This window comes from Cottoperca gobio, chromosome 8, assembly GCF_900634415.1.
Source record: "Cottoperca gobio chromosome 8, fCotGob3.1, whole genome shotgun sequence".
NCBI classification, from domain to species: Eukaryota; Metazoa; Chordata; class Actinopteri; order Perciformes; family Bovichtidae; genus Cottoperca; species Cottoperca gobio.
This window is the reverse complement of record NC_041362.1, coordinates 9,279,126-9,298,506: the sequence shown is the minus strand read 5'-3', so window position 1 is coordinate 9,298,506 and position 19,381 is coordinate 9,279,126. Positions and strand designations below refer to the sequence as shown.

The 19,381-nt window shown below is 42.9% G+C and overlaps 3 protein-coding genes across 3 annotated transcripts in view; 2 read left to right on the top strand and 1 right to left on the bottom strand.

Annotated features, from left to right (window-relative positions):
- Positions 1-4,010: 4,010 nt before the first annotated feature.
- Positions 4,011-8,333, top strand: LOC115011775 (cytochrome P450 2K1-like). Its single transcript, XM_029437002.1, is given in 10 exon segments — positions 4,011-4,346; positions 4,757-4,830; positions 4,832-4,911; positions 4,992-5,141; positions 5,234-5,394; positions 5,569-5,748; positions 6,274-6,415; positions 6,532-6,716; positions 6,806-6,938; positions 7,868-8,333. Coding segments are annotated over 10 exon segments (1,521 nt in total). The 5' UTR covers positions 4,011-4,148; the 3' UTR covers positions 8,086-8,333.
- A 1,128-nt stretch (positions 8,334-9,461) lies between these two features.
- LOC115011911 (uncharacterized) overlaps positions 9,462-19,381 on the bottom strand; it is a 28,944-nt gene continuing 19,024 nt past the window's right edge. Inside the window, exon 4 of the mRNA XM_029437187.1 lies at positions 9,462-9,550. Within this exon, the coding sequence (XP_029293047.1) occupies positions 9,535-9,550 (16 nt within the window). The 3' untranslated portion in view covers positions 9,462-9,534. The remainder of the gene's footprint in view (positions 9,551-19,381) is intronic.
- On the top strand, positions 14,477-18,351 carry LOC115011909 (cytochrome P450 2K1-like). Its single transcript, XM_029437184.1, is given in 10 exon segments — positions 14,477-14,700; positions 14,867-15,029; positions 15,114-15,263; positions 15,358-15,518; positions 16,245-16,424; positions 17,328-17,435; positions 17,437-17,470; positions 17,587-17,771; positions 17,873-18,014; positions 18,095-18,351. Coding segments are annotated over 10 exon segments (1,509 nt in total). The 5' UTR covers positions 14,477-14,502; the 3' UTR covers positions 18,283-18,351.

The following is a 19,381-nucleotide window of genomic DNA, read 5'->3' as shown; positions in this document are numbered from 1 at the left end:
GGTAAGAGAAAAATTGATTCAGAATGCAGGGTATTTAACCTGCAGTGGTCAAACGATTCTTTTTTTGTTCAATGCAAAGAAAAGGCTGTTTGTCTCATCTGTCAAGAGGCGGTGGCGGTATTCAAAGAATACAATCTGCGCCGACACTATGAATCCCGTCACAAAGACAAGTATGATAACTTGCAAGGCCAAATGCGAGCAGACAAACTCTCAAAGCTAAAAAGTGGACTGTTAGCTCAGCAGAATACATTTGTACGCCAAGCTCAGCTGAACCAGTCATCCGTTCGAGCCAGCTTTCGGGTTGCTCAACTGATAACAAGCAGCGGTAAACCTTTCACTGATGGAGTTTGTCAAGAAATGTTTGAATGCTGTCACGGAAGAGGTGTGTTCCGAGAAGAAAGATGTCTTTAATGCCGTGAGTCTGTCGGCGAGTACAATCACCAGACGCATTGAATAAATCGGGGGTAATGTATATGCCCAGCTGCAGCAGAAGACGAAAGAATTTGACTTTTTTTCATTAGCACTGGATGAGAGCACGGACGTGCAAGACACAGCGCAGCTGCTCATTTTTATTCGTGGAGTTAGCGCAAACTTTGAGATGTGCGAGGAGCTGGCAGCCCTCCAAAGTCTCAAATGGACTACAGCGGGGGAGGATATTTTCGGCAAAGTATGCCAAACCATGGAAGAGTTGGACCTAGACTGGTCAAAGCTTGCCAGCATCACGACTGACGGGGCTCCTAGTATGGTGGGCGCGTCTCGGGGTCTAATAGGACGCATGAACTGGGAGATGGAAGAACGGGGTCTCACCGCCCCGCTACAAGTCCACTGCCTAATTCACCAGCAAGCACTGTGCTGCAAAGTGTTGAAGTGGGATTCTGTCATGAAGGTTCTGGTGTCATGCATAAACTTCATCAGAGCAAAGGGACTTAAACAGGCAGTTCCAACAATTCCTGTCTGAACTGGAGCCTGCGCACGGCGATGTGCTGTACTACACAGAGGTCCTATGGTTCAGCCGGGGCAGAGTTTTGAGGCGTTTTTACGAGCTGCTACCCGAAATTAACGTATTTCTTCATTCAAAAGACAAAAAGGCCCCAGAGCTGATCGACCCAGAATGGAAATGGCACCTCGCATTTTTAACAGACGTGACAGAAATGCTGAACAGCCTTAACTTGCAGCTACAAGGCCAGGGGGAACTCATTTGCGACATGTATTCTCACATAAAAGCATTTGAGGTGAAACTTGCGCTGCTTTTGGAACAAGTGAAACTTAATGTTTTCTGTGAAGAACCCAGAGAGGGTGATTTGGTTATTATTTATTTCACAAATAGTATTATTTATTTCCTGACTTTCTTTTCTGTGAAGATCCCAGAAAGGGTTATTAATATTTGGTTATGTGTGGCTTTCTGGAAAACAATAAATGTTTACGTTTAGGCACCCCTGCGATCGTCACACTTTTTCTGTTAAAAAACTGACCCCGGCCCCCATCAGAGAAGGGAAAAGTTATGTGGCCCTCACAGGAAAAAGTTTGGGGACCCCTGCTTTTACAGCTCTCAGCCACCAATGTAAACGTAAACACATAAGGGACGGGTACATGTTTATTTAAAGTATGTATTACTTGTACAGACATGTTTATAAGATTTTTGTATTTTATTTGATGAGTTATTATCAATTTATTTGATGATGAATGAGTTGTGTGGCTTTTGTTTCCCCCACGAGGACTTCCTTGCGATGTCAGAGTCTGGAAACATGTCCGCTACACTGCGACTGAAATCAACGCAGAAGCAGAAGGCTACATTATTTTTAACGCAAAGCATCGACATCTTTCCCTCAGCTTTGGTCACTAGGTTTGCCTCTGACACAGTTCTTGTCACACATGAAGTCATTGACAGTGTATGTTTTTGTGCTTCTTGACGTGCTTGTGCTTGGACGATTGTTCATTCTGGCGAACATCGCTTATTCCGCCGTGTGCGATGCTAACATCTGAATGGCACACTTTACAAAAAGCACGAGTTGTCCCGACTCTGCTTTTAATAAATAAGGGAAGGTCTCCTCCCATTTGGTTCTTACATAAAGTTTTAACTTGTTTGGCAGTGTGAAGTAAATAAACTCCTGATTGTATTGTGTCACATTTAATGATTATCACATGTACTTGTACACCTCAATCAAAATGTATTATGTATTGTGTCACATTTAATGATTATCACATGTACTCGTCCACCTCAATCAAAATGTATTATTGCACAACATGTATTTCTGCACAAATGTATAATGAGCACTATTTAGTTATGAATGTGAAGCACTGTAGGTTCTCTTCAAAGAGTTTCAGGTCCACCTCCATCTCGCCACAACAAGACGGCCCACCAAGGGGCATAACCGCTCCAACATGGACCAATGAGGGACGACGACACCCTTCAGTAGAGAATATAGCAAAATGTTTATGATGTTTTTGTACCACTTTCACTTGTACCAACAGACAGCTAACTGGCTCTTTATTGATTCGGACTGTGGACTTGGTGTGTGAAAGTGTCCTCGGCTGAAGGTATTTTTTGACATTGCTGTCATCATCACTTTAAATAAATAAGTATCTTGATCAACTAGAAGTTTACTGGATTCAATTGAAAGACTATCTCAGCGCCCTTCGGGCTTCAAAACCCCACAGCAGGTTAAACCGCGTCTCCATCTATCTCCCGTTCACTGTGACTCTCATCATATGTTCGCGTCTTCTTCTTTTGTGTTATTGTTCCTGTTTTCTTCTTCTGTGTGTTTACTGGCGGATAACGTTTTTCAGCTAATGTTAAACATAATACTGTCATCTGCTCTACCGGAGGCCACTTTACACTTTTTTTAATTAGGCCTTTTTAAATTTATTTTTGAAAGGTTAAAAATATGGGATAATTACAGGAAAATATGTAAACGGGAGAAAAACGGGATGGAAGTAAAAATACGGGATAATCCCGGGAAAAACGGGAGGGTTGACAGGTATGGATATCTGCGATCACAGCTGGATCAGCTGACAGTCGACTTTTACAGCTGTGGAGACTTTTGATGGAGTTTGTGTGTGCACACACGTGCACTGTGTAATAAAGGCCCAGTTATCACTGCCAGAGCAGCAGCAGCAGTCTGGTACCTGTCTAACAAACACCTGCACATGAATAACAACCTGCAGTCTGTCTTTATACGGAATACTGTGTCCTGCTAAGACGGGGACCTTTTGTACGGGCAGAATGCATTTATATTATTTGGGTCAATATGTTATGATATACTGATTGTGAAGTCTTTATTTATATCCCAGAATATGCTTATGGAGTCTGTTGAACACTGGACATTATTTATTGGACTTAATGTTTCAGGGACAATACTTAATTCATATCAAACACTCAGGGATGATCAGCCTCACATGTGACTGAATGGAGATGACGATAAATAAAAATGTAAATGCAAAAAGTGTTTCTTGCTGACAGACAGACTCTTTGATTCACTCTTAATTAAATTGTATCTATAATAAACTTTAATGGGAGAAATAATAGACCCAGAACAGAAAACAATTTCTTATAAATTAAGAAAGTTGTTTGTAGTTTGTTGTTTGTGGTAAACTAGATGGTAAATCAAACAACACATATAATATTAAAACAGTGTTGCAATTGAGTTTAATCTGGTGTCTGTCTTCACTGCGGTATTTCAGTGATGTTGAAAGATCAGATCAGTCCGATCAGCTGTGGCGTACAATCAATAACTAATATTCAATGAGGGGGCGTGTCGGCTGCTGAAAGACTTCCGTGTCGGCTGCTTTCGTGTATCCTCGCTCCTCGCTCCTCAGAGATCGCTCCTCGCTCCTCCCATGGGTGTATTAAATTTGAATGTTCTAGGATCAGAAATAATAGATTTGGGAGGGTCTTCGAGATAGTGCATCATTATAACTTCCGGTCCAAGCGAGGATCTAGGAATGAGGACTTATCAATTAGGAGACTTGGTCACATGCCCCACCCAGAGAGGTGAAAAGAGATTACATCTTTGCAGACTCTTCAAACTGTTTGAAACTAGAAGCGCGATTTGGGACAACCAGGGATTTATCTCTTCATTTAACTTTGAAAACAGCTGTTCAGTGAAAAGGTTTTCTAAAAGAAGTCAGATCCAGGTGACAGCAGAATCATGTTGGAAGATCTTTTCCAGTTTTCCATTTCAGTCTACTTGTCGGTGGCCATTATGGGCCTGCTGTTCCTCCACCTTTGTTACTCCAGCTTCAGCTCCCAGGACAAGAAGTTGGAGCCTCCAGGGCCTACACCTCTTCCCCTGCTTGGTAACCTTCTTCAGGTGGATCTCAAAAGACTCAACCACTCTCTTGTTGATGTGAGAAATGTGTTGTATGTCTTTAAATCATTAAGTTATTTCCATTGCTTTGTTAGAATACAAGAAATTGATGTTTTTTATATATATATATATATATATATATATATATATATATATATATATATATATATATATATATATATATATATATATATATATATATATATATATATATATATATATATATATATATATATATATATATATATATATATATATATATATATATTTATTTATTTATTTATTTATTTATTTATTTATTTATTATTATTTATTTATTTATTTATTTATTTATCATTCATTCATTCATTCATTCATTCATTCATTCAGTATTGGTAAGTGTATTTCAGTAAATTACATTTCTTATAGAGGACAGTGAGTCTCACTTTTACTTGCCTCCATCTTTTCAGCTGTCTAAAAAATATGGTCCAGTGTTTAGAGTCTACTTTGGAATGAGGAAGGTGGTGGTCCTGGCAGGATACAAGACAGGCTCTGGTCAACCATGCTGAGGAATTTGGTGATCGAGAGGTCACTCCAATATTCTATGATTTCCACAAAGGAAACGGTAGAGAGAAATGTTTGTTTGTTTATTTTACTGGCCTTTTTCTGTCCTTGTATAAACAAGCCAACCACTCTTGTTTTCAGGCATAATATTTTCCAATGGCGACTCTTGGAAAGAAATGAGGCGTTTTGCTCTAAGTACACTGAGAGATTTTGGGATGGGCAGAAGGATTAGTGAAGGTAAAATCATAGAGGAATGTGGCTACCTGAGTGAAGAATTTGAACAACAGGAAGGTAACATGATCTTTTCTAAAACTCTGCACCTCTTTATATGGCAACAGTCCTTTGAAGGAGTTGCACTCACTATCTAACTTTATCTCTCTCAGGTAAAGCCTTCGACAACGCCCAGACAATTAATTCTGCAGCTTCAAATATCATATCAGCTCTCATGTTTGGAAAGAGGTTTGACTACAAGGATCCTGACTTCAAAGCTATGGTGGAAAAAGACCACGAGTCCATCCTTCTGACCGGAACAGCATCCATCCTGGTACTAGAGAGGGATTTCAGATCTAGTGACTTCAGATGATTACAAAGAAATTCTAAGTCTTTATTTATATTTTCCTGCACACATCAGTTTTAATATTTTTTTTGGAAGGGTACCATCTGAACACTTCAGATCTGATGGCTGTTAACATTTGTTCTGTATTCTGCCCCTTTACAGATATACAACACGTTTCCTTGGCTGGGCCCTTATCTTAAAAACGGGAGGGATTTGATGAAACACGCGGAGGCCAACAGGCAAGAAACAAGGAACATAATGGCGGACCTGAAGGAGACTTTGAACCCTGAGATGTGCAGATGCTTTGTTGATGCATTCCTGGCCCATAAACTAAACCTGGAGGTGAGGTGTCTAACTCCAGTGAATCCACTCCTAGCCTTATAACACTGATGAATAAATCATTGCGTATAATCTCTCTTCATGGTGGCCCTGAGAACTCAACACATTGCAAATTAAGAAAACGCATGAAAATAGACAAATCACTAGCTTGACGACACACAAAATATGAATTACACTACACATGTGCTGTGATTTTTCTAAATGCTGCACAAGTACCCCATAAGACAACCAAAACTGCTTCCAGGCGACACTTTAAAGTGATGCAAACGCAGCGCTTGTTGGTTTGGTTAGTTATTGAATTTGGTTATCCATCAGTGGTGTTGGAAAATGACCTTTGAGGTTTTTTTAACAGCCAGAACAGTGATTTTGATATGGGTTTGGAGCTTCCCATCTAAATGCTGCACATGTGTCGTCAAGTGGTTGAAGATGTTTCTTCATTTGCTTGTGGTGTTTCTATTTGCAAGTGTTTCTTAATTTGCAGAGCGGTGAGCTCTCGGGGCCACCGTACTTTCTTTCTCTGTTTTCTAGGAGTCTGAAATAAAAGATTCACACTATCATGATGACAACCTGGTCTACAGTGTGAAAAATCTGTTTGGAGCTGGGACTGATACTACAGGAAAAACACTTCAGTGGGGTCTACTTTTCATGGCCAAGTACCCTCATTTTCAAGGTGTAAAAACAAACCCACTCACTTGTCCCTGGTGAAATTACAGTGTTTCCGCTTTAGTCCCAATTTTATGTACTCGTATATTCATCCAATTTAATCTAAATGTTATGCGAGTCCAGAACAGGTCCACGAGGAGCTGAGCAGGGTGGTTGGAAGCCGTCAGGTCCGAGTAGATGACCGTAAGAGCCTGCCGTACACTGATGCTGTCATCCACGAGACACAGAGACTGGCCAACACTGTCCCCTTGGCCATTCCTCACAAAACCAGCCGAGACGTCACATTCCAGGGTTACTTTATCAAAAAGGTCACGCACACAAACAAACACTTTTTCTTGTAAGATGGTTTCTAACAGTGCTTTCGTGCCAATATTTTGCGCTCTGCTTTTGCCTACAGGGGACTACTGTGTTTCCTCTTCTTACTTCTGTCCTGCATGATGAGAGTGAATGGGAAACCCCATACACTTTCAACCCTTCCCACTTCCTGGATAAGGAGGGTAAATTTATCAGGAGAGACGCCTTCATACCCTGCATCTGCAGGTACAACCATTTTGTCTAGATATAATAGAATTTTCAAGAAACGATTCAGTTGAACTCTTTGCAAATCTTTTCGTTCTCGCAGGGTGTGTCTGGGGAAAGTCTGGCCAGAATGGAGCTTTTCCTCTTCTTCACCTACCTCCTCCAGCGCTTTCGTTTCACTCCTCCACCTGGAGTTACAGAGGATGAACTGGATCTGACACCAGTTGTGGGCTTCACCCTCACTCCTTCACCTCATGAGCTGTGTGGTGTTAGTCGCCAATGAGGAAGAGAGCTGGAACTTGATTTTTTCGAGTTTTCATGTCACGGCATTCAATCATATGATTTTTTTCAGCCTTTCTAAAAACGTTTTCCTTAATTTATTTCACCTGTTGGGCAACACCAGGGCTGCCATCTCCAATTTATCCATCTTCTTCTGACTCTGCAGTCCGCCCTCTTGTGCTCTCATTGTGGCATAATCTGATGATCCTGCTGGTGACACAGGAAAAGGGATCAAATCGGACCAAAAAAACAAACTGGGTTGTTTTGTTTCACAGATTAGTCATTGATGTGAAACTCAGAATGATGTGTAATTTTCTCTTTTCCAAGTTCAGTTGTAGCAGTTCTGGTTAAAGATTAAAATGCTGTTCTTACATTTCACTCCTCCAGTGCAGGTCATGAGATGAACTCATGAACTCATCTTTATGGAAAGTTTATTTACAATACTGATTATAGTGCTTTGGATCATATCATCTCTTTATTTATTTTTATCAGTTAGCATACAGGTAGTAAAACTGTTCGTAATGCTCGTCCCAGTGATAGAAAATGAATAGATACAAAATAAACAAGTAGTGTGAGGAAAAAAATGACAATGTGCCAGCAAATAATCATTTCCACAAATGTTGTAATCATTGCCTATGGTGAAGACAAAGACGTGATCTAGTTAACTTGCTGCAACTCTTTGTTCTCACAGGTCGCAGGGTGTGTCCCGGAGAGAGTCTGGCCAGAATGGAGCTTTTCCTCTTCTTCACCTCCCTCCTCCAGCGCTTTTGTTTCACTCCTCCACCTGGAGTTACAGAGGATGAACTGGATCTGACACCAGTTGTGGGCTTCACCCTCAGTCCTTCACCTAATGAGCTGTGTGCTGTTAGTCGCCAATGAGGAAGAGAGCTAGAGCACGGCATTATAACTGAATGTCTAATTGAATTCAGAGTATTTAGATCTAGAGGATTTATCAGGAGGATTGTGGGTGCATATGAACTATTTTTAGAATGAGACGGCTACATTAACCTTCCTGCTTCTTGGCCACTATTGCAAATGGCAGAAATCATGTCATATTACTATAAATAAATGTAGACCTGTCTCTTCACATAGTCTTATACCTAATGTTCATCCAAAATTACAATAAAAATCAGTTATATACCAATCTTTTACTTTGGTCACTCTGTTTATTTCATTTTCATGTGCACTTCATAATGACTAGTCATGAGAAAGTAACTGTTTGTGGAGAGTAGTCCTCCTATTGGTTGTAAGCTAACAAAATGTCAAGGCCCATTTGATGCTGTAGCAACATGTTTCTACTTGCTACCATAAATGGAGTGAATGCTTGGAAACCCTGTGTAACCTCGAATGTGAGATTTTCTAAACGGGTATGAGTCTTATCGATATTGTGAGCATTATTTATAACACCCCACCAAGGAAATATAACGCTGAACCCTTTTTCTCCCGGAGAAGTGATCAAAGCTCGTTTCTGTTGTATTCTGGATACTGGTGAGTGGTGTACAATAAAGAATCTAAAATGGTGACCGCTGGTATCAGATCTACTAGAGTGCATGTGCCAGTCCATACTAGTGCCAAAGTCTGGTACAATTTATTTCCGCATAGCCAGATGTAATTTTATGGGGCTCCTGCTCCGGCATCAGAAGGCCAGGCTAGGAGTGTTGAGGTGTGTGACAGAGGGAAACGCCATAGAGGAGTTTATGCGATTTGGGATATTAGCTAGTACACATACTGTTTTGTTGAATTCGCCGGGACCACAGGTGCCGTTTAGGATCCGTTGACAATTCTTTGTAGTCCCTAAAAACATGCCTACATGGCTCTTCCTACGGATTATGCATAGGACATGAGTCAAATTCTGTAGGAAGCTAGGGTGAACGCTTGCTACTGGTGCATACATTTCAAACGTACTTGTTTTTAGCTGAGATGCATTTGTGGCGCGAAGGGTGGCGTTGGACATAAACACACATGGTGCAGGTAGTGACTCTTTTGCGAAACACCAGGAGTTGCCTCCTTTCACAGGATCGTTTAGTGCTAAAAATGCACAGAACTGTTCTGTTTCTTTCAATGCCATTGGTCGTGCAGGCAGGTTTTGAGTCAGACAGGTAACGCATGCGTGGCAGTGCTTCTCTGCAGCCACGGTGAAACCTTTGGTGAACCAAAAAGTTTTAACAGCATCAAACATCCCCCCTTTAGCATAATGGGAAAAGAAATGTTTAGGGAGACGTGGTAGACCCTCGGGACCCATCCACACACCTGTGTCTTGAGTGAAAGAGGCACCACAGGAGCGCCACACAGCTTTTTCACGGTCCATGACATGCTTTTGCATGTCGTTTAGAGACGCGAAAACCTGCGCGGGCAGTTGGGTGGGAGCTGTCTGGGTGACCATACATGGTGAACCATATACATCTGATCTCATTGCAGCCAATTTAGCAGCGGCGTCGGCACATGCATTACCTTACGAAATGGGGTCAATGCCCTGGGTGTGAGCAGTACATTTGCATACAGCAATTCGGGAGGGCAATAAAATGTTCTCTAGTAGCGCAGCAACCAATTTGGAATTCAGAATGGGCTTACCATCAGATTTGAGAAACTTCCTATGTTTCCATAACGCACCAAAATCATGGACAACACCGAAAGCGTAAAGAGAGTCGGTGTAAATGTTCACAGCCTGACCTGCGGCGGAGCGGCACGCTTCAGTCAGGGCAACGAGTTCTGCAACTTGGGCAGAATAGTTAGGGGGAAGAGAACCAGAACACAACACATCAACTGCAGTGACGATTACGAAACCAACCCTATTTTTGCCAGTAGAGTCACGAGAGGCAGAGCCATCTATGTAGAGCTCCAGATCTGGATCGAATAGGGGCACATCACTGAGGTCGGGTCGTGGTGTGCAGGTGAGTTCTAATTCCGCCAACCAATCGTGTGAGAGATTGTGAGGATCTCCGTCTGTAGGAAGAGGTAAAAGAGAGGCAGGATTAATGGTTTTATATGGTTGAACAGTAACATTTGGCATGTCTAATAAACATGTGTGATAGCGAAGATATCTGGCTGCCGACAAATGGCTAGTCCTTTGCTCAAGGAGAATGAGTGCAACAGAATGAGGAACGAGCAGAGTTAGTGGAGCATAGGCAACTATGTCCCTTGAGGCTATCAGAGCCTTTTCTGCTGCTGCGATTGCATGGAGGCATGTTGGAAGGCCTGCTGGAAGGCCTGCTGCAACTGGGTCTAATTTGCCTGAAAAATATGCCACCGGACGTAGGTGTGAGCCATGTGACTGAAGAAGGACAGACGTCATGCATCCTCCTTTTTCATCTACTGCTTGCACAAAAGGTTTGTTCGGATCAGGCAACAACAACATTTTCATGTTAACAAATGCTTTGTCTGCCTCTGGATTCCAGACTAGCACTGTATTAGCGGTGGAGCCTGGAGTGTGTGTGATATCCCTAAGTGGCTGCTCAACTTGAGAGTAGTTAGGGATAAAACATCTACAGTAGGAAGCCATGCCCAGAAATGGCATCATGTGTTTCTTTGTGACAGGCTTTGGAATGGACTGTAAAGCCTGTGTTCTTTTAGGAGACAGTGTTTTCCCCTCTCCGGAAATGACATGACCTAAAAAGGTGACAGTAGGCAGGGAGAACTGAAGTTTAGACAGGCAGGCTTTATGGCCTTCTGCGGACAAATGCAAAAGTAAAAGTCTTGTATCAACTTCACACTGTTCCTTAGAGGGAGATGCAATCATAATGTCGTCAACATATTGAATTACAGCCGTACCTGAATCCAGGGGCCAACATGGCTCATTAGGCCAGTGGAAAGACCGGGCTGAAGACCGGGCTGGAAGCTGTCGAAGCCACTCGGGAGGCCGGCGGACAGGCCGGGATGGAGGCGGGCAGAACTGCTCAGGAGGCTGGGCTGGAGGCGGGTGGAGCCGCTTAGGAGGCCGGCTGAGATGCCGGAATGGAGGCGGGTGAAGCCGCGCAGGAGGCCGGCGGAAAGACCGGGCTGGAAGCCGGCAAAGTTGCTGGGGAGGCCGGGCTGGGGGCCGGAGAGCCGCTCAGGAGGTCGGGCTGAAGACCGGCGAAGTTGCTGGGGAGGCCGGGCTGGGGGTCGAAGGAGCCGCTCAGGAGGTCGGGCTGAAGACCGGCGAAGTTGCTGGGGAGGCCGGGCTGGGGGTTGAAGGAGCCGCTCAGGAGGTCGGGTTGAAGACCGGCGGTGCCACTCTGGAGGCCGGACTGGAGGCTGTGCTGGAGTCACTCGGGTCTCGACAGTCAGGGGGAACAACGCGGGGATCTTGAGAGTGAGGGGGAGCACGGGGTTTTCAAGCATCAAGGCGAACACGGGGGTCTCAAGAGGGAGGGGGAGCATGGGGGTCTCGAGCATCAAGGAGAACACGGGCGTCAAGGGGAACACGGGAACTGGGGTCTCGAGGTTTGAGGGAAATGCAGGAACTGGGGTCTCGAGGGGCCAGGGGAATGCAGGGACTGGGGTCTCGAGGGGCCGGGGAATGCAGGGACTGGGGTCTCGAGGGACCAGGTGAAAGAATGGAGTGCAGCAGGAACGGAGGTCTGCGGAGGTCCGGCAGCAGGAACTGAAGTCTGCCACGGCCCGGCAGCAGGAACCGAGACAGGAGAAGAGGAACCTGCAGCAGGAGACTTCACTAGAGTAGCAGTCTGCAGGCGAGTGAGGAGCTGTTGCATCTGTGTTGTCAGGAGGTGTACTTCAGACAAAACAGAGGCTTGGAATTCTGTTTGACGGTCTGCTAAGTCCTGGATTCCTCGACTGACTGATACCAGCTGATTCTCATGCTGCTGGATCATCACTCCCCGGAGTGATAGGGCGTCCCGAAGTCCTTTGGAGTCGGCTGAGTCCACTTCTGTTCGTTCTGTTACGCCTCAGACACAGGGAAGGAGGACTCAATTGCACGACTCCAGACACAAGGGTAAAGTGTAGAATGAACCAAAACTTTACTTCCAAAAAACAACAAAATAACACTCTGCTCGGTTCACTTGGCTACTGTCACGGGCTTTGTTGCCTGGGCTGAGAGAATCCTCTCCCTCTTCCTCTGAAACGACCACGCCCCCTGTCTTGATGAGGGGGTGCAACATTTGTGGCTACAGCATGCATGAGCGTGAGCTGAGCTTTCTCTTTTGATGCTTTTCTGTTTTCTTCTTTGTTTTGGTTATGCAGTTGAGCTTGTTTCTCACAGTGAATAGCATAACGTCGTACTTCGGCGATGTTAGCGTCTTGGCAGCCTGTACATGTTTCTTGAACTTTGTCAGAAATGTCTTTCCTGAGGCCTTGGAGGAAGGCTGCTCGGAGACGGGTGTTCCAAACTCCTTCAGCGGCGTCGTCCTCTCGGATACCGCTGTTGTCAAGAAAGACTTTGTGTAGGCGGGTGTAGTAATCAGGAACGCCTTCGTCGATTTTCTGCTGGCAAACAGATATTTTTGTCATGTCAACCTTTTTTACAAATTGTTCTGCGAGATGCCCACAGAGTGTGGTGAGAGCGTCTCTATATGCGTCGTTTTCATTATTGATCCGTTCTGGATGTTTCAAGACGTGTTCAAATGTTACTTACTCTGATTTTGCATCGTCAGTTGGACCTATATGTGGGCTGGAATTGTTTGCAGAACTGAATCAATTGTACCCCAAAATCACCTCCTCCATTTTCAATGGCGGGTAGGTGGTGTAGAGCAGCCTTCATGTCGTCTAATGTCTAGGGACGGTAAACTAAAGCTGTTCCTTCAGGTCCCATTACTTGGATCATGGGTAAAAGTTGAGTTTTGTCATCACTTTTCTCATCCTCGTCACTGTCTGGTCTTCTGTCTCGTTGTCGTTGCCGGGTGTTGGGTTTTCTTTTCTTGTGATGGACAGGAGGAGCAGAGGCTTCAGGGGCTTCGTGGGGAGGTGGTTGTAATTGTGGTTGGACTGAGTCTGGGTAGGCCGGAGGTGGAACTCGGCGGCAGGAGTAGGAATCGTCATCCAACCTCGTCAGAGCTGGGTAAAGAGAAGTGGAATGGGTAGTTAACTGTTTCTTTGACATTTTCATAATCCCTTTGTCTGTACTTTCATCTATATTTGTTTTTGCAAATAATCCACATACTTTCTTCCTATCCCTGTTCTCTGCTTCCTTCTCCCATAACATAAACTGTCTTCTATGTTCTCTCATTGTTTTCAACACATTACTTTTCCCTCTTGTTCTCTCAACCTTACTTTTAACTTTCTTAATTCCTCAACACTAAATGATCCTCCTTCAGTTTCTCAACCCATACCTTTAAACATGACGTAGTATCTGGTCCGTATTTTTTACACATGTCATCCACTTTTGATCCCTTTTGGACATCTTGTCCTTTAACACTGGATCCCTGAACCATTCTGAACGTTTCTTTTCAACCTGTGATTTACGTTATTTTATACTCGGACATCTCCGTGTATTTTACTCCCAGAGTAATTCTTCAAAGTCCCTGACTTTCACTTGTATTCTCTTTAATAAAGTCCCTGACTCTATTTATGACTTACTGATGACATGGCATGTTATTTTACATTTATCTTAAAATCACACTTTTTGTAATATAAATTTAGAAATAATACATCTCACCGGAGGTTTTGAAAAAGAGTTTGTTGGATCACGTACAGTTCGTCAGTCCCACTCTGGATACTGGTCCTCTCGTCTCAGATCGTGTATTTCGTCGAGGTAGAGGAGAATCCACTAAGGATTCCGGCAGCCAGCCACCAGTAGTCCTCGGTGTTCGTAGACGACTTGCAGTGATCCCACTTCTGACACCAAATTGTTGTGGAATATTCTTCTATATTATAATGAAGTTCTCGGTGAGATGTTCAATAAAGTTACGGAAAACCAGGTTTCGTCTTTGACACTTTATTCTGAGATCTCAGAATCACAACTGATACAGAGTGCGAAAACAGTCTGCAGGAGAGTGCTGGAGAGTGCTGAAGAGCGCTGGAGACAGACAGAAAACATACATCATATATCGCACATGAGGTGACCTCGCAAAGCATTAGTTGCCGTCGGGACATCTGTCCTGAGCAAGATGTTCTTTTGGTCTCACAACAAGATATCAGTTGGATACACAAAACACATCCTTGCACACATAGCAGTTTTCTGGTAACAGAAGAACATAAAAGTACATGAAAAGAGGTTACATCTTTGCAGACTCTTCAAACTGTTTGAAATTAGAAGCCGATTTGGGACAACCAGGGATTTATCTCTTCATTTAACTTTGGAAATAGCTGTTCACCGAAAAGGTTTTCTAAAACAAGTCAGATCCAGGTGACAGCAGAATCATGTTGGAAGATCTTTTCCAGTTTTCTATTTCAGTCTACTTGTCGGTGGCCATTATGGGCCTGCTGTTTCTCCACCTTTGTTACTCCAGCTTCAGCTCCCAGGACAAGAAGTTGGAGCCTCCAGGGCCTACACCTCTTCCCCTGCTTGGTAACCTTCTTCAGGTGGATCTCAAAAGACTCAACCGCTCTCTTGTTGATGTGTGAAATGTGTTGCATGCAAATTATTAAGCTTCTATAGAAGACAATTAAGGTATGTTTTTATATTTATTTTTGTATGTATTCAGTATTGGTAAGTGGATTTCAGTAAATTACATTTCTTATAGAGGACAGTGAGTCTCACTTTTACTTGCCTCCATCTTTTCAGCTGTCTAAAAAATATGGTCCAGTGTTTAGAGTCTACTTTGGAATGAAGAAGGTGGTGGTCCTGGCAGGATACAAGACAGTCAGACAGGCTCTGGTCAACCATGCTGAGGAATTTGGTGATCGAGAGGTCCTTCCAATATTCTATGATTTCCACAAAGGAAACGGTAGAGAGAAATGTTTGTTTGTTTGTTTGTTTTACTGGCCTTTTTCTGTCCTTGTATAAACAAGCCAACCACTCTTGTTTTCAGGCATAATATTTTCCAATGGCGACTCTTGGAAAGAAATGAGGCGTTTTGCTCTAAGTACACTGAGAGATTTTGGGATGGGCAGAAGGATTAGTGAAGGTAAAATCATAGAGGAATGTGCCTACCTGAGTGAAGAATTTGAACAACAGGAAGGTAACATGATCTTTTCTAAAACTCTGCACCTCTTTATATGGCAACAGTCCTTTGAATGAGTTGCACTCACTATCTAACTTTATCTCTCTCTCAGGTTAAGCCTTTGACAATGCCCAGACAATTCATTATGCAGCTTCAAATATTATATCAGCTCTTATGTTTGGAAAGAGGTTTGACTACAAGGACCCTGACTTCAAAGATATGGTGGAAAGAGACCACGAGTCCATCCGTCTGACCGGAACAGCATCCATCCTGGTACTAGAGAGTGATTTCAGATGTAGTGACTTCAGATGATTACGAAGAAAATCTGAGTCTTAAGAGCTTAAAAAGTCTTCAACAGGGGATCCGTGACCCCTAGGGGGTCCGCGGAGGTACTTTATTTTTTCCAAACCAATTTTTCTCCCACAAATTGAAATGTCTTTAAATTCACATTAACTAACACACACACACACACACACACACACACACACACACACACACACACACACACACACACACCTTCACCTACAGAGAGAGACAGAGCGGACCGTTGCATGGACCCTCTTCTAAACAATATATATATATATATATATATATATATATTTATTTATATATATATATATATATATATATATATATATAGTAGGGGGTCCCTGTTCCATCTCTCCATTATTTTGGGGTACCTTGATCTGAAAAAACGTTGAAGACTCCTGGCTTAAACTGTTGTAGTCCTTAAAATATTTGGTGAAATTTTATTCTATCATTTTAAATTGTAAATAATAATTTTCTAAGAAGCATCCTGGATATAACTGTCTAATTTGGTACTAACTATAAGGTCAATATTTGTTCATTATTTATTTGAAACTTAATTTTGGATTATTATTATTAATATTAATGTTTTCCTGCACACATCAGTTTTAATATTTATTTTGGAAGGGTACCATCTGAACACTTCAGATCTGTTGGCTGTTAACATTTGTTCTGTATTCTGCCCCTTTACAGATATACAACACGTTTCCTTGGCTGGGCCCTTTTCTTAAAAACTGGAGGGATTTGATGAAACACGTGGAGGCCAGCATGGAGGAAACAAGGAACATAATAGCGGACCTGAAGGAGACTTTGAACCCTGAGATGTGCAGATGCTTTGTTGATGCATTCCTGACCCGTAAACTAAACCTGGAGGTGAGGTGTCTTACTCCAGTGAATCCACTCCTAGCCAAATAATACTGATGAACAATAAATAACCCTAACCCAAATATACAAATCACTAGCTTGACGACATACGATAATATTAATTTAACTACACATGTGCAGCATTTAGAAAAATCGCAGCAAGTCCCTGACAACACAACTAAAACTGCTTCCAGGCGACACTTTAAAGTGATACAAAGGTAGCGCTTGTTGCTTTGGTTAGTTATTGAATTTGGTTATCCATCAGTGGTGTTGGAAAATGACCTTTGAGTTTTTTTTAACTGTCAGAACAGTGATGCAGATATTGTTTCCACCTTGTGAGAATGTGTGTGTGTGTGTGTGTCATCGTGGCAAAATGTGGTCCTTAGGGAGTCTTACTGTAGCAGGAATGACCACAGAAGAGGTTTAGAGTACAGGTGTTTATAATCCCGTCTCTCTGTCTGTGGAAACTTTCACAAACCTTTACAGATGTGTAGTTTAGATCAAAATGAAGGTCCATTTCTAAGATTGCCTTGGTCAAGAGCAAGGGGGGGGGCAAAAAGGCTTTTTTCCACACTTTTCACCCCTGTCCAGATTTGCCGTTGCGGCAACATGGTTTTTAGTTATAATATCTGAATCATGTGATCACAATGAAGGATAGACTTCATCAGCCAATAACTTCAGAAGCCACAAAAAACCACAAGCTGTCCCTGTCATGTGCATCCTCTTTTAGTGTCCCCTGGAAAGAGTTTCCATTGGGTTTGGAGCTTCTCCTCTAAATGCTGCACATGTGTCGTCAAGTTGGTGAAGAGGTTTCTTCATTTGCTTGTGTTGTTTCTATTTGCATGTGCTTTCTTAATTTGCAGTGTGTTGAGCTCTCGGGGCCACCGTACTTTCTTTTTCTATCTTTTCTAGGAGTCTGAAATAAAAGATTCACACTATCATGATGACAACCTGGTCTACAGCGTGAGAAATCTGTTTGCAGCTGGGACTGATACTACAGGAAATACACTTCAGTGTGGTTCTACTTTTCATGGCCAAGTACCCTCATTTTCAAGGTGTAAAAACAAACCCACTCACTTGTCCCTGGTGAAATTAAAGTGTTTCCGCTTTAGTCCCAATTTTATGTAATCGTACATTCATCCAATTTAATCTAAATGTTATGCGAGTCCAGAACAGGTCCAGGAGCAGCTGAGCAGGGTGGTTGGATGCCGTCAGGTCCGAGTAGATGACCGTAAGAGCCTGCCGTACACTGATGCTGTCATCCACGAGACACAGAGACTGGCCAACATTGTCCCCTTGGCCATTCCTCACAAAACCACCCGGGACGTCACATTCCAGGGTTACTTTATCAAAAAGGTCAGACACACAAACACATTTGTTTTTGTAAGATAGTTTCCAACAGTTCTTTGGTGCCAATACTTTCAATGATACACCTTCCGCTCTGCTTTTGCCTACAGGGGACTACTGTGTTTCCTCTTCTTACTTCTGTCCTGCATGATGAGAGTGAATGGGGAACCCCATACACCTTCAACCCTTCCCACTTCCTGGATAAGGAGGGTAAATTTATGAGGAGAGACACCTTCATCCCTTTTTCTGCAGGTACAACCATTTTGTCTAGATATTATACGATTTCTAAAGACGTGATCTAGTAAACTTGCTGCAACTCTTTGTTCTCACAGGTCGCAGGGTGTGTCCCGGAGAGAGTCTGGCCAGAATGGAGCTTTTCCTCTTCTTCACCTCCCTCCTCCAGCGCTTTCGTTTCACTCCTCCACCTGGAGTTACAGAGGATGAACTGGATCTGACTGCAGCTGTGGTCTTCACCCTCACTCCTTCACCTCATGAGCTGTGTGCTGTTAGTCGCCAATGAGGAAGAGAGCTAGAGCACGGCATTATAACTGGATGTATAATTGAATTCAGAGTATTTAGATCCCACACTACACAGCTTCTCCGCTCCCTTCACTGGCTACCAGTGGTATCCAGAATCTGCTTCAAGACTCTGGTGTTGGCCTACCGTGCTGTGACTGGATCAGCCCCTTCCTACATCCAGGCCATGGTCGAATCATACACCCCAGCACGTTCACTTCACTCTGCATCAGCGAATCGGCTCGCCACTCCCTCACTGCGAGAGGGACCCCAGATTCTCCTCAAACAAAACCCGCCTGTTTGCTATCCTGGCTCCAAAATAGTGGAAAGACCTCCCCATTGATGTCAGCAGACCGTCTTCACAACTTCTATCGCAGACTGAAAGTTCACCTGTATCGACTGCACCTCGGCGAATGAGAGAGAGGGGGGGGGGGGGGTGGGATGGGGGACAAAACAAAACAGTTCTTTGTATGTTGCACTTACATTGGTTTGGCTTATTTGTAGCTAATGTACTTGCAAGATTCTTGCTGTTCGGAGTTGTATCCTCATGATTATTTGTACTTCTTGTAAGTCACTTTGGACAAAAGCATCAGCTAAATGAACTGTAATGTAAATCTAGAGGATTTATCAGGAGACAGTTTATTTCAGTCACTTAAGACAGCAAATGATCTGAAATGGGATTGAGGAAAATTTTAGTTTTTTTTTGTAATTTTGTAAATAGAAAATGTGAAGGACTGTTGATGTATATGCATTATTTTTAGAAGCAGACGGCTACATTAACCTTCCTGCTTCTAGTCCACTATTGCAAATGGCAGAAATCATGTCATATTGCTATAAATACTTGCTGTCTCTTCATATAGCCTTATACCTAATGTTCATCCAAAATTACAATAACAATCAGTTATATACCAATCTTTTACTTTGGTCCCTGTGTTTTTTTCCCCTTAGAGAAATACTGAATAATTTAAAAAACAGGCACTGTCATAACATTTCGTAACCATAGTTACGTATCAGCATCTCAGGAAAAATATAAAATAATAAAACTCCAAATTCTTTAGTGGCATTTCTGCCACCTTGTAAACCTCTTCTCGTTTTTCGTTGGG